At 47.6% G+C, this 14,171-nt stretch overlaps 1 protein-coding gene across 1 annotated transcript in view; it reads right to left on the reverse strand.

Annotated features, from left to right (window-relative positions):
- Nucleotides 1–5,672: 5,672 nt before the first annotated feature.
- The window catches only part of LOC144607451 (hydroxysteroid 11-beta-dehydrogenase 1-like protein), a 28,874-nt gene continuing 20,375 nt past the window's right edge, over nt 5,673–14,171 (reverse strand). Inside the window, exons 5-7 of the mRNA XM_078424315.1 lie at nt 13,919–14,012; nt 8,478–8,643; nt 5,673–5,868 (exon numbers count right to left, since the gene is read on the reverse strand). Of these exons, the coding sequence (XP_078280441.1) occupies nt 5,673–5,868; nt 8,478–8,643; nt 13,919–14,012 (456 nt within the window). The remainder of the gene's footprint in view (nt 5,869–8,477; nt 8,644–13,918; nt 14,013–14,171) is intronic.

The raw sequence follows: 14,171 nt of genomic DNA on the forward strand, positions 1-14,171 counted from the left end.
CATTTACAATTTTTACCTTTACCCAGCCAATTAACCTACATACCTGTACGTCTTTGGAGTGTGGGAGGAAACCGAAGATCTCGGAGAAAACCCACGCAGGTCACGGGGAGAACGTACAAACTCCTTACAGTGCAGCACCCGTAGTCAGGATCGAACCTGAGTCTCCGGCGCTGCATTCGCTGTAAAGCAGCAACTCTACCGCTGCGCTACCGTGGTTTGGTATCATTGTAAATTGTCCCTAATGTGTGGAGGAGAGTGTGAGTGGGTGGAGATTGCTGATTGGCACGGAATCGGTGGTCCAAAGGGCCTGTTTCCACGCTGATTCTCTACACTAATAAACAAAACTAATGGAGAATGAGAGAAAACGGAACCTAAATCACAGACAGCAATTCCAGTTCTGATACAGATGGAGAAGGTATGTTATCGGTGGTTGGAGAATTCATTACTGAGTTAGGTATTCAATATGGGTGGGTGCCTGGAATGTGTTGCCGGGGGTGGTGACAGAGACAGATACTTATAATGGCAAGTAAGAAGCTTTTGGATGGGCACATGGATATGCAGAGAATGGAGGGATATGGATCTCATGTAGGCAGATTAGAGTTAGCCTTGGCATCATGCACAGCACCCGCACTGTGGGCCGAAGGGACTGTTCCCGTGATGTACAGTTCTACACTCTATGTTTAGTTTAATTTAGTTTAGAGATACAGCATGAAACAGGTCCTTCGGCCCACCAAGTCCGCACCAACCAGCGATCCCCGTATACTAGCATATCCTACACACACTGGGGACAATTTACAATTTTTACCAAAGCCAATTAACCTACCAACCTGGAGTAACTCAGCGGGTCTGGCAGCATCTCTGGAGAAAAGGAATAGGTGACATTACAGGTCGAGACCCTTCTTCAGATTCTCCAGAGATGCTGCCTGACCCGCTGAGTTACTCCAGCACTTTGAGTCATTTTTTGTAAACCAGCATCTGCAGTTCCTTGTGTCCACATCAGGGGACGTCCGTCCTTGCTCTATCCTGTTGGAAGAGTGGAGGTCCATAAACTGGATGAGATGCAATCAGGAGCTCTGTCCACTCTGCCAAGGGGACACCAAGATTTAGGAAGATGCAAAAACATTTTAGAGGCCCCTGTGTGCAGAGTTCCAACATTTGAGCAACTGTTACGGAGGTAGAGGGACTGGGAGATTGGAATAGAGTCCTTGCAAGAGGCAGGCTGGGAGGAAGCACTGTCAATAAGCTGCGGGAGTCTATCGGCCTGGAATGGATGTTTGCCATTAGTGCGTCTCTTCAAAAGGAGGGATAGATGGAGATATCGGGGAGTGGAGGATCAGAGATGGGCCACGTGAAGGTGAAACCCAGATAGAAACTGGAAACAAAACATCCTAGTTCTTTATGGATAAAGAAAGCATCACCAGTGCATGGCAACATTGACAGGGTAGGAAAGTATTTGAAGTCGGAGTCTTAAGTAGGACTGGAACAATGGTGGCTTTGTGTATCTCAGCAGCAGGGAAATAGCTGAGGCCTACGAGACCTGGAGAATGGGAGTGGAGTTGAATACAATGTACTTGTTCAATGGTTATTTATTGTCACGCACAGTGAAATTCTTGCTCTGGTCACCATATTGTGACTCCATTTACAGAAGTCCGTCCACATGCTACATGTACTGGAGTGCCCGTGATTGAGGTAAGCCCAGGTAAGCCCTCTGGTGTGGCTGGGCCTCCTCCGTCACCCACGACTGGCTTGGCCCGTGAACCGATGTCCCTCTCCGCGCCCGGCAGTCTCTTGGTCACAGCCGACCTTGAAGGCGCTGGAGGCAATACCCTCTCCTACCCGTCCCAGGAGTGAGTGGGATAACCTACGATGAGCGTTTGTCAGCACTGGGCCTGCACTCGCTGGGGTTTAGAAGAATGAGGGGGAGACCTCATTGAAATATACAGAATAGTGAAAGGCTTGGATAGAGTGGATGTGGAAAGGATGTTTCACTAGTGGGAGAGTCTAGGACCAGAGGTCATATCCTCAGAATTAAAGGATGTTCTTTTAGGAAGGAGACAAAGAGAAATTTATTTAGTCAGAGGGTGGTGAATCATCATATCATATCATATATATACAGCCGGAAACAGGCCTTTTCGGCCCTCCAAGTCCGTGCCGCCCAGTGATCCCCGTACATTAACACTATCCTACACCCACTAGGGACAATTTTTACTTTTTTTTTTTTTTTTTTTTTACATTTACCCAGCCAATTAACCTACATACCTGTACGTCTTTGGAGTGTGGGAGGAAACCGAAGATCTCGGAGAAAAGCCACGCAGGTCACGGGGAGAACGTACAAACTCCTTACAGTGCAGCACCCGTAGTCAGGATCGAACCTGAGTCTCCGGCGCTGCATTCGCTGTAAAGCAGCAACTCTATCGCTGCGCTACCATGCCGCAGTGAATCTGTGGAATTCATTGCCACAGAAGGCCGTGGAGGCCGTCAATGGATATTTTTAAGGCCGAGATTGATAGATTCATGATTAGTGCAGGTGTCAGAGGTTATGGGGAGAAGGCAGGAGAATGGGGTTAGGAGGGATAGATCAGCCATGATTGAATGGCGGAGTATCGATGGGCCGAATGGCCTAATTATACTGCTATTCCTATGACCTTATGACTCCTTGCGTCCATCGTTGCCAGTGGCTCCCTCCTCCTCGACTCTTCGGTCTTTCAATGTAAGGAGTGTGCCCGTCACGGATATCCTGTACTTTCCCCACCCATCCTTGGCCAACCCTGGGCCAGTCTGTACCGGGCCAGTCCCAGGTCTCTCCGTACTGGGTTGGGAGTTCATCCCTCTGTGTTATCCCTGGCCTCCCACCTCCGTCAATGGCAACTCATCCAAAGCCCTGCTGACCATATCTCTCCATTCCCATCATATCCTTGTGCCAATCCAATGGCCGCTCAATTGCCACTATCGTATTTGCCTATACCACCACCCATGTTCCAAGCACCCACCACCCTGAGTGTACAAAAACATTTTTTCAGTTTTTAGTTGTTTAATTTAGTTTAACTTAGAGATACAGTGCGGAAACAGGCCCTTTCGGCCCACCGGGTCCGCGCCGACCAGCGATCCCCGCACATTAACACTATCCTATACCCACTATGGACAATTTTTACATTTACCAAGTCAATTACCCTACAAACCTGTATGTCTTTGGAGTGTGGGAGGAAACCAAAGATCTCGGAGAAAACCCACGCAGGTCACGGGGAGAACGTACAAACTCCTTGCAGACAGCACCCATAGTCGGGATGGAACCCGGGTCTCCGGCGCTGCATTCACTGTAAGGCAGCAACTCTACCACTGCGCCACCGTGCCGCACTGCACATCACCTTCAAACTTTGCCCTTCTCACCATACAGTTATACCCACTAGTTTTTGATAACTCCACCCAGGCAAAAAAGGTTCTGACGGCCTTCCCTATTTATGCCTCTTGTAGCGCGTTGATAAAGGCCCGAAATAAAGGCAAGGAGCCAGGTATTTCGGGAACGTTATATTTTATTGTACCTCGGTTATCAGACGGGTCGAGTCTGCCGGAATGGCTTGGCGCCCAAACCTTGTCCTTATATACCTGGTCCCGGACCGCCTCCCTGGACTGGTCCATTCCCGTGCCGAGGGGTCGGTAGAAGTATGGCCCGACCCTTGGGAGCCGCCACAGTACCCCCCCCCCCCCCCCAGAACCGGAGGCACGAAACGCACTGGTGGTCGCACAACCCATTTAGTAGGAATCTGAGGAGTAACTTTTTCACACAAAGGATGGTGGGTGTATGGAACAAGCTGCCGGAGGAGGTAGTTGAGGCTGGGAATATCGCCACATTTTAGAAGCAATTAGACAGGTACATGGATTAGCGGGATATTGGCCAAACGCAGGCAGGTGGGAGTAGTGCAGATGGGACATGTTAGTCGGTGTGGGCAAGTTGGGCCGAAGGGCCTATTCTATGATTCTATGACTAAAGAGTGCTTGTCCTCCTGTTATGGTTTATGGGACCTCATTCTATAGTCTCATCCAAATGATACTTCCTACTAAGCTGTGTCTCAGACCAACCAATGTTCCCTCAGTATTACACCATGGCTGTCAGCTGAGTCATCCCTCAGGCCTTGAAGTGTAACATGAACTCACCACCTTCTGACTTGAAAAGGCAAGCAAGCTCCAAAAAGCAGCAGGCTCATGGTCCTTTTTTTATGGGTTTCATGTTGAAAGTGTAGAGACACAGCGCGGAAACAGGCCCTTCAGCCCACCGGGTCCGTGCCGACCAGCGATCCTCGCACAGTAACACTATCCTACACGCGCTAGGGGCAATTTTTACATTTACCTTGCCAATTAACCAACAAACCTGTACGTCTTTGGAGTGTGGGAGGAAACTGAAGATCTCGGAGAAAACCCACGCAGATCACGGGGAGAACGTACAGACAGCACCCGTGTTCGGGATCGAACCCGGGTCTCCAGTGCTGTATTCGTTGTAAGGCAGCAACTCTACCGCTGCGCCACCGTGACCGCCCTATAAGTTGACGTGCGTGTTTGGGTTTGAGGAGTTGCGCGTCGCTGAAGGCTCGTTGCACATCTCAACCTGACTGTGGAGGGGTTTGTGTTTGCTGACCTCTGTGGTCAGAGTTATTTCAGAGTGAGTTATCCCTTCTTCAATGTTTCAGATCAATTTCCTGAGCTACGTGCAACTGACTGCCGCCGCGCTGCCTTCGTTAATCGAAAGCAAAGGATCCATCGTTGTCGTCTCCTCTGTTTGCGGTAGGATATTATCTGGAATTCTCTTCTCATTGCTACGTGGCATGGTGCCAGGGTGACACGGTGGCGCAGCCTAAAGACAGAAGAAACATAGAAAGATAGGTGCAGGAGTAGGCCGTTCGGCCCTTCGGGCCAGCACCGCCATTCAATATGATCATGGCTGATCATCTAAAATCAGTACCCCGCTCCTGCTTTTTCCCCATAATCCCTCGATTCCTTTAGCATTTAGAGCTATATCTAACTCTCTCTTGAAAACATCCAGTGAATTGGCCTCCACTGCCTTCTGTGGCAGAGAATTCCACAGATTCACAACTCTCTGGGTGAAAAAGTTTTTCCTCATCTCAGTCCTACATGGCCTACCCCTTATTCTTAAACTGTGACCCCTGGTTCAGGACTGCCCCAACATCTGGAATTTTTTTCCCTGCATCTAGCCTGTTGAATTCTTTAAGAATTTTATATGTTTCTATCGGATCCCCTCTCATCCTTCTAAATTCCAGTGAATACAAGCCCAGTCGACCCATTCTTTCATCGGTAGCGCTGCCGCCAGAGACCAGGGTTCGATCCCAACTACGAGTGCTGTCCGTACGGAGTTTGTACGTTCTCCCCGTGATCTGTGTGGGTTTTCTCTGAGATCTTCGGTATCCTCCCACACTCCAGAGACGTACAGGTTTGTAGGTTAATTGGCTTGGTATGAATGTAAAATCGTCCCTGGTAAGTGTCGGATAATGTTGTGGCGCGGGGCCGCTGGTAGGAACGGGCTCGGTGGGCCGATGGGGCCGTTTCCGCCCTGTATCTCTAAACTAAACTTTGCATTTAATCCCCAACCAAACCCTGCTTGGTGCCAAGCAATATGTTCCAGGCTCTGCAGCTCCCCAGGAGCACACACACACCACTGATGGTTAGTGCTCATCCTTTTGCTCAAAGAATCTGTGAATGATCATGTCCTTCAGGGTGGTGAACCACTCCCGCGTACACACCAGCCCCTCCACCCACCAAGGGCTGTAGATCTCCTTTGCCCTCGTTGCCCCTCCTCGGATAATGTCCAGCGCTGCCTCGGCAGCAGGGTGGGGGCTCATGGTCACCAGCCCCCTGGCTCTGAATGGAGGTAGAGAAGGCAAGGGTCAGTGTGTGTGTTGGCATGTCTCATACATGAATATAACACATCTGTACTTATTATGGTTTATATAAATAATATGGTAGACCACTGGAATGTGACCCATTTTACAATAAAACATACAGCATACAATATACAACGACAGTACAGGCCTTCAGTCTAATACAATGTTATATTGTATTATTAATATAACATAATATAATTTAATATAATAATATATAATACAATAGGCCGAAAGGCCTGTTCATGGGCTGTGCTGTTCTGTTATATTCTAAATGTATTGTATTATTAAGAGTAAATTGGATAGGTATATGGATAGGAGGGGATTGGAGGGTTATGGTCTGAGTGCAGGTAGATGAGACTAGGTCAGGGAGAATGGTCGGCGTGGACTGGTAGGGCCGGACAGGCCTGTTTCCATGCTGTAGTTGTTATATGTTATATGTTATTAATATAATAGAAAAAATAGAATAGAATAGAAGTTAAATTATATATTGTATGTAAGAAAATAACTGCAGATGCTGGTACAAATCGAAGGTATTTATTCACAAAATGCTGGAGTAACTCAGCAGGTCCGGCAGCATCTCAGGAGAGAAGGAATGGGCGACGTTTCGGGTCGAGACCCTTCTTCAGGTCTGAAGAAGTGTCTCGACTCGAAACGTCGGCCATTCCTTCTCTCCTGAGATGCTGCCGGACCTGCTGAATTACTCCAGCATTTTGTGAAATTATATATTATATGTAATTAATTGTATGCAATTGTGTATGTGTGTGTGGTATATATGTATAAGGTAGTATGGTAAATGTGTATGTAAATAAGGAAGTAAGGTAAATGTGTATATATAATAATACATTAATACAATCATAATCGAATATTATATTATATTATATCATATTATACAATATAATTTTAGTTTAGTTTAGAGATACTATAATATATGTCATCCCACTTTCTCATCCACTGCCCACATGCTAGGGGGAATTTACAGAGGTCAATTAACGCACAGAAGCATCCAAGGGAAACCCACATGGACGCAGAGCAAACATGCAAACCCCACACAGACAGTATCCGAGGTCAGGATCGAACCGGCATCTCCGGCTCTGTGGGGCAGCAGCTCTGCCAGCTGCATCACTGTGCCACCCAAAGTTTCTGCTTCTACTGGCAATGGCTCACAGTCAGAAATTTTGCCCCTCTCCCCTCAATCTAGGTCTGTCCAACTTTCTCTTATGGTGAATACCCTCAAATCCAGGCAGGTTATGGTAAACCTCCTTTGCTCCCTCTCCAAAGCCTCCACATCCTGACTGTAATGAGGCGACCTGGATTGCATGGAATGCTCCAAGTGAAGCCGAACCGGCAGGAGAGATTTCCTGAGGTTCTGGCCCGAAACGTCACCCACCATTTCTCTCCAGAGATGCTGCCTGACCCGCTGAGTTACTCCAGCACTTTGTGTCTATCCTCAGTATAAACCAGCATCTGCAGTTCTTTCCTACACGAGAGAGACTTCCTGCTCTCTTCCACTCTAAGCCTCAACCATAAGCATATCGGATGCCTTCTTCACCACTCTCTGCATCCCAAAGTGGAACATCCCACACCGTCTCGGCTGAAACTCCATCTGCCCAATTCTCAGCCCATTTCTGTGATCTATATCCCAATGTATTGTTTGACAGAGTTCATCACATTCCGAAACTCCAGCAATCTTAGTGTCGTCTGCAAACTCACCAACCAACCCATCTACGTTTACATCCAATTATATTGGCAACCATTCTGGGGGTCAATTTGACAATGATTCCATGAGGCATGACTGACATCAACGCAGTGGTCTCAAGGCTGAGAGGTATTATTTTAAGATAAACCTCTATTATACCTAAACAACTGTAATTGGACTATGCTTTAGAGATACAATGTGGAAACAGGCCTTTCGGCCTATTGTGTCCATGCCGACCAGCAATCATTCCGTAACTAGCACTATCCTGTACACTAGGGACTGATCAGCCATGATCACATTGAATGGTGGTGCTGGCTCAAAGGGCCGAACGGCCTCCTCCTGCACCTATTGTCTATTGTCTATAAGTTGTAAATTGTCCCTCATGTGTAGGATGGTGCTTGTGTACAGGGTGATCGCTGGTCGGCGCGGACTCAGGGCTGAACGGCTTGTTTCTATGCTTTATTTCTAAAGTCGAAAGTCGGGATTGAACCCGGGTCTCTGATGCTGTGAGGCAGCAGCTCTACCAGCTGCACCACTGTGCCGCCCCCAACGCCAACAAGCCGCCCTGTGGTGCTGTGATTTCTCTCTGCCTTCCTCCATTCCCCAGATGGGCCACCAAGAACAAAGAGGGACATGGCGTGGGGGGGGGGGGGGGCTGAGAACAAAGAGGGAATCAGTAAAAGGGACCATCAGGACTACATTGAATACTTGTGCAACTTTGTCAGTGCCCTAAACGCTTTGCATACCTGTGTATTGTATGCAAAACAAAGAATTTCACTGCACCAAGTAATCAACCAATCAAGCAATCACTCCATCTACCAATCGATCGATTGATCAAATGATCGATCAATCGATCAAGTGATCGATCGGCCAGTCAGTGACAAACCCACCTGATTTTCACCATTGCTGACTCGGTGTCGATCAGTCCAAGGATGCAGAGTGTGACTGACACTTCCCTCTTCTGTATTGCCAGCTCGTGCCGCAGGGAGTTGAAGAATCCCTCCAAAGCAAACTTTGATGCGGAGTACGAAGTCGTGTAGGGAATGGCAATCTTGCCTGTTGAGAAAGCGAACTGCATGTTGGTTGGATACATGGAGGAGATTTACGAGGATGTTGTCAGGACTCGAGGGCCTGAGCTATGGGTTTTTTAAGTTTCAGTTTTTAGAGATGTAGCGGGGAATCAATCACCCAGTACACCAGCAATCCCCCAGTACACCAGCAATCACCCAGTACACCAGCAATCACCCAGTACACCAGCAATCACCCAGTACACCAGCAATCACCCAGTACACCAGCAATCACCCAGTACACCAGCAATCACCCAGTACACCAGCAATCACCCAGTACACCAGCAATCACCCAGTACACCAGCAATCACCCAGTACACCAGCAATCACCCAGTACACCAGCAATCACCCAGTACACCAGCAATCACCCAGTACACCAGCAATCACCCAGTACACCAGCAATCACCCAGTACACCAGCAATCACCCAGTACACCAGCAATCGCCCAGTACACCAGCAATCGCCCAGTACACCAGCAATCCCCCAGTACACCAGCAATCCCCCAGTACACCAGCAATCACCCAGTACACCAGCAATCACCCAGTACACCAGCAATCACCCAGTACACCAGCAATCACCCAGTACACCAGCAATCACCCAGTACACCAGCAATCACCCAGTACACCAGCAATCGCCCAGTACACCAGCAATGGCCCAGTACACCAGCAATCACCCAATACACCAGCAATCACCCAATACACCAGCAATCACCCAATACACCAGCAATCACCCAGTGCACCAGCAAATCCCAGTACACCAGCAATCACCCAGTGCACCAGCAAATCCCAGTACACCAGCAACACCCAGTGCACCAGCAATCACCCAGTGCACCAGCAATCACCCAGTACACCAGCAATCACCCAATACACCAGCAATCACCCAATACACCAGCAATCACCCAGTGCACCAGCAAATCCCAGTACACCAGCAATCACCCAGTGCACCAGCAATCACCCAGTACACCAGCATTATCCTACACAATATTTACCCAAGCCTATTAAACCCACAAACCTGTACGTCTTTGAAGTGTGGGAGGAAATTGGAGCAATGGGAAAAAACGCACGCGGTCAAAGGGAGAACGTACAAACTCCGTTACAGACAGCACCCATAGTTGGGATCGAACCCGGGTCTCTGACGCTGTAAGGCAGCAACTCTACTGCTGTGCCATCGTGCTGCTCAATAAGGGAAAGGTTGAGTAGGCTAGGACGCTATTCCTTGGAGCACAGGAGCATGAGGGTGATTTTCTCGAGGGGTATCAGATCATGCGAGGAATAGATCGGGTAAATGAAAAAAAGGTCTTTGCATCAAGAACCAGATGACGTAGATTTAAGGTGATGGGGAACGATTTACTAGGAACCTGAAGGGCAGCTTTATCATACAAAGAGTGGCGGGTATATGGGACGAGCTGCCGGATGAGGACGTTGAAGCAGGTCCTATCATAAAATGTAAGAGACACTTGGACAGGTGCATGGATAGGATAGGTTTATAGGGATATGGGCCAAATGCAGGTAGGTGGGACCAGTGTAGATGGGATATGTTGGTCAGTGTGGGCACAGTGGTCTGAAGGGCCTTTTTCCTTGTTATATGACTCTATGACTCCGGACTGTCAAAGCAGCCACAGCCAGACATAAAAATAGCTTTTTTTCCACGGGTTGTAGTTCTACTCAATAACCAAAGTCTGTGGTTTCTTTTTTGCTCTGGTTTATTTCCACCCACATGTTTAGATCGTAATGTTGTATCCTTATTGTTTTGATGTGTTATGCTTTATTCTTAATTGTTAACTGTATGTTTGTGTTGTCATTTGTGAGCGGAGCACCAAGGCACATTCCTTGTATATGCACATACTTGGCCAATAAACGTATTCATATTCATATTCATTCAATGACTCTCTCTGTCTCAATTACACACTTCAGTTTCATCCCATGGTTCTGGTTGCTCTCTATCTCTGACCAAATAACCATTTAGATGTTGGCAGCCTAGATGTCGGGTTGTCTAATTACTACAAAATGGCATGAGGGTGGTGAAATGGCATCAAAGTTGAACTTGTTCACACGCACGTTGTCCCAATAATAAACAACAGCAGGACAGGCATGTTACCAGCAAAAGCACTCAAGAGTGTTGGAGTAACTCAACGGGTCAGGAAGCATCTCTGGGGAACATGGATAGGTGACGTTTCAGGTCAGTACCCTTCAGACCCGAAACATCACCTATCCATGTTCTCCAGAGATGCCGCCTGACCCACTGCGTTACTCCAGCACTTTGTGTCCTTTTGTGTGAACCAACATCTGCAGTTCCATTTTCCTGCTATATTACTAGCATTCCCGAGATGGGAACCAATGATCCAGAGGCAGGGGCTCAGTACATGACTGAACAAGTGGAAACTCACAATAGGGAGAACGTTAGCATGGAGACCATTTGGCCCAAATGTTGATGAAAGTCAGACAAGAATGAAGAGCTAAACCAAACCATCCCATACCCTTGTCCAATGCTTTATTTGCAATAGACACGTTCACAAGTTATGGGAGTAGAATTAGGCCATTCGGCCCATTGAGTCCACTCTGCCATTCAATCATGGTTGATCTCTGCCTCCTAATCCCATTTTCCTGCCTTCTCCCCATGATCTTTGACACTCGTTCTAATCACAAATTTGTCTGTCTCTGCCTTACAAATTATCCACTAACTTGGCCTCCACAGCCCTCTGTAGCAAAGAGTTTCACAGACTAACTACCCTCTGACTAAAGAAGTTCCCCCTCAACTCCTTTCTAAAAGAGCGCCGTTTAATTTGGAGGCTATGACTTCTGGTCCTAGACTCTCCCACCAGTGGAAACATCCTTTCCACGTCCACTCTATCTGTGCCTTTCATTATTAATTGAATGAGACTTCATGTGCGCTGAATGCTCTCTCTTTGCCAACTTCAATGCAGTGGTTTCAGGTGGTTTTGAAATGGAACTAGCTGATAAATTATTAGTAGTGCCCATGAATCTTTCGGCTTATAGAAAAAATCCCCCATTTTCCTATTGCCCCTTCAGGAAGTACATCTACAGGGATCAATAATGGGTTAATTGCTTCGTTTAGTTTAGAGATAGTGTGGGAACAGGCCCTTCAGCCCACAGAGTCTATGCCAACCAACAATCACCCTGTACACGAGGTTTATCCTACACAATAGGGACAATTAATACAGAAGCCAATTAACCTTCAGACCTGTATGTCTTTGGAGTGTGGGAGGAAACCGGAGAATCCAGGGAAAACTGAGGAGAGAAGGAACTTTTTCACCCAGAGAGTTGTGAATTTGTGGAATTCTCTGCCACAAGAGGGCAGTGGAGGTCAAATCACTGGATGAATTTAAGAGAGAGTTAGATAGAGCTCTGGGGGCTAGTGGAATCATTCTTGACATAGAGGGAGTACAGAGAAGGTTCACCAGATTGATTCCTGGGATGGCAGGACTTTCATATGAAGAAAGACTGGATAGACTCGGCTTGTACTCGCTGGAATTTAGAAGATTGAGGGGGGATCTTATAGAAACGTACAAAATTCTTAAGGGGTTGGAGAGGCTAGATGCAGGAAGGTGTTCCCGATGTTGGGGAAGTCCAGAACAAGGGGTCACAGTTTAAGGATAAGGGGGAAGTCTTTTAGGACCGAGATCAGAAAGTTTTTTTTCACACAGAGAGTGGTGAATCTGTGGAATTCTCTGCCACAGAAGGTAGTTGAGGCCCCTTCCCAGATCTCCCTCTATCTTCCTGTCTCCACCTATATCCTTCCTTTGTCCCGCCCCCCTGACATCAGTCTGAAGAAGGGTCTCGACCCGAAACGTCACCCATTCCTTCTCTCCCGAGATGCTGCCTGACCTGCTAAGTTACTCCAGCATTTTGTGAATAAATCGTAGTTGAGGCCAGTTCATTGGCTATATTTAAGAGGGAGTTAGATGTGGCCCTTGTGGCTAAAGGGTTCAGGGGGTATGGAGAGAAGGCAGGTACGGGATACTGAGTTGGATGATCAGCCATGATCATATTGAATGGCGGTGCAGGCTCGAAGGGTCGAATGGCCTACTCCTGCACCTATTTTCTATGTTTCTATGAATCAAGGGATATGGGGAGAAGTTGGGCACAGGTTACTGATTGTGGATGATCAGGCACGATCACAATGAATGGCAGTGCTGCCTCGAAAGGCTGAATGGCCTCCTGCACCTATTTTCTATGTTTCTATGTTTCTAAAACCCATGTAGTCGCAGGGAGAACATACTGACGCCATACAGACAGCACCTGTAGGCAGGATTGAATCAGGGTCACTGGCGCTGTAAGGCAGCAACTCTACTGCTGCGCCACTGTGCTGCCCCCCCACTCTTCAGAGTATGGGTTGATCTTCTCCTTGGCTAAGATCTCATACCAAATCTGTACTATCCAAAGCCCAATCAAATTCCAATCAGAAAATCATGAGTTAGTACAAGTGAGATAATTGGCGAGGAAGGCTCTCATGAGGAAAAATGCAGCATAGTTTAGTTTAGTTTAGAGATACAGCACGGAAACAGGCCCTTCGGCCCACCGAGTCCACGCCGACCAGCGATCCCCATACACTAACACTATCCTGCAAAACACCAGGGACAATTTACAATTTATACCGAGCCAATTAACCTACAAACTTGTACGTCTTTGGAGTGTGGGAGGAAACTGAAGATCTTGGGGAAAACCCACGCAGATCACAGGGAGAACGTACAAACTCCGTATGGACAGCACTTGTAGATGGGATCGAACCCTGGTCTCTGGCGGCAGCTCTACCAATGAAAGAATGGGTCAACTGGGCTTGTCTTCACTGGAATTTAAAAAATGAGAAGGGATCCCATAGAAACATATAAAATTCTTAAAGAATTGAACAGGCTAGATGCAGGAAAAAAAATCCCCATGTTGGGAGAGTCCAGAACCAGGGGTCAAAGTTTAAGAATAAGGGGTAGGCCATTTAGGACTGAGATGAGGAAAAACCTGGAATTCCTCATTCCACAGAAGGCAGTGGAGGCCAATTCACTGGATGTTTTCAAGAAAGAGTGAGATTTAGCTCTTACGGCTAAAGGAATCGAGGGATTATGGGGAAAAAGCAGGAGCGGGGTACTGATTTTAGATGATCAGCCATGATCATATTGAATGGCTCAAAGGGCTGAACGGCCTACTCCTGCACCTATCTTTCTATGTTTCTTCTGTCTCTAGGCTGCGCCACCGTGTCACCCTGGCACCATGCCACGTAGCAATGAGAAGAGAATTCCAGATAATATCCTACCGCAAACAGAGGAGACGACAACGATGGATCCTTTGCTTTCGATTAACGAAGGCAGCGCGGCGGCAGTCAGTTGCACGTAGCTCAGGAAATTGATCTGAAACATTGAAGAAGGGATAACTCACTCTGAAATAACTCTGACCACAGAGGTCAGCAAACACAAACCCCTCCACAGTCAGGTTGAGATGTGCAACGAGCCTTCAGCGACGCGCAACTCCTCAAACCCAAACACGCACGTCAACTTATAGGGCGGTCA

The sequence above is a fragment of the Rhinoraja longicauda genome, chromosome 28, assembly GCF_053455715.1.
Source record: "Rhinoraja longicauda isolate Sanriku21f chromosome 28, sRhiLon1.1, whole genome shotgun sequence".
NCBI classification, from domain to species: domain Eukaryota; kingdom Metazoa; phylum Chordata; class Chondrichthyes; order Rajiformes; family Arhynchobatidae; genus Rhinoraja; species Rhinoraja longicauda.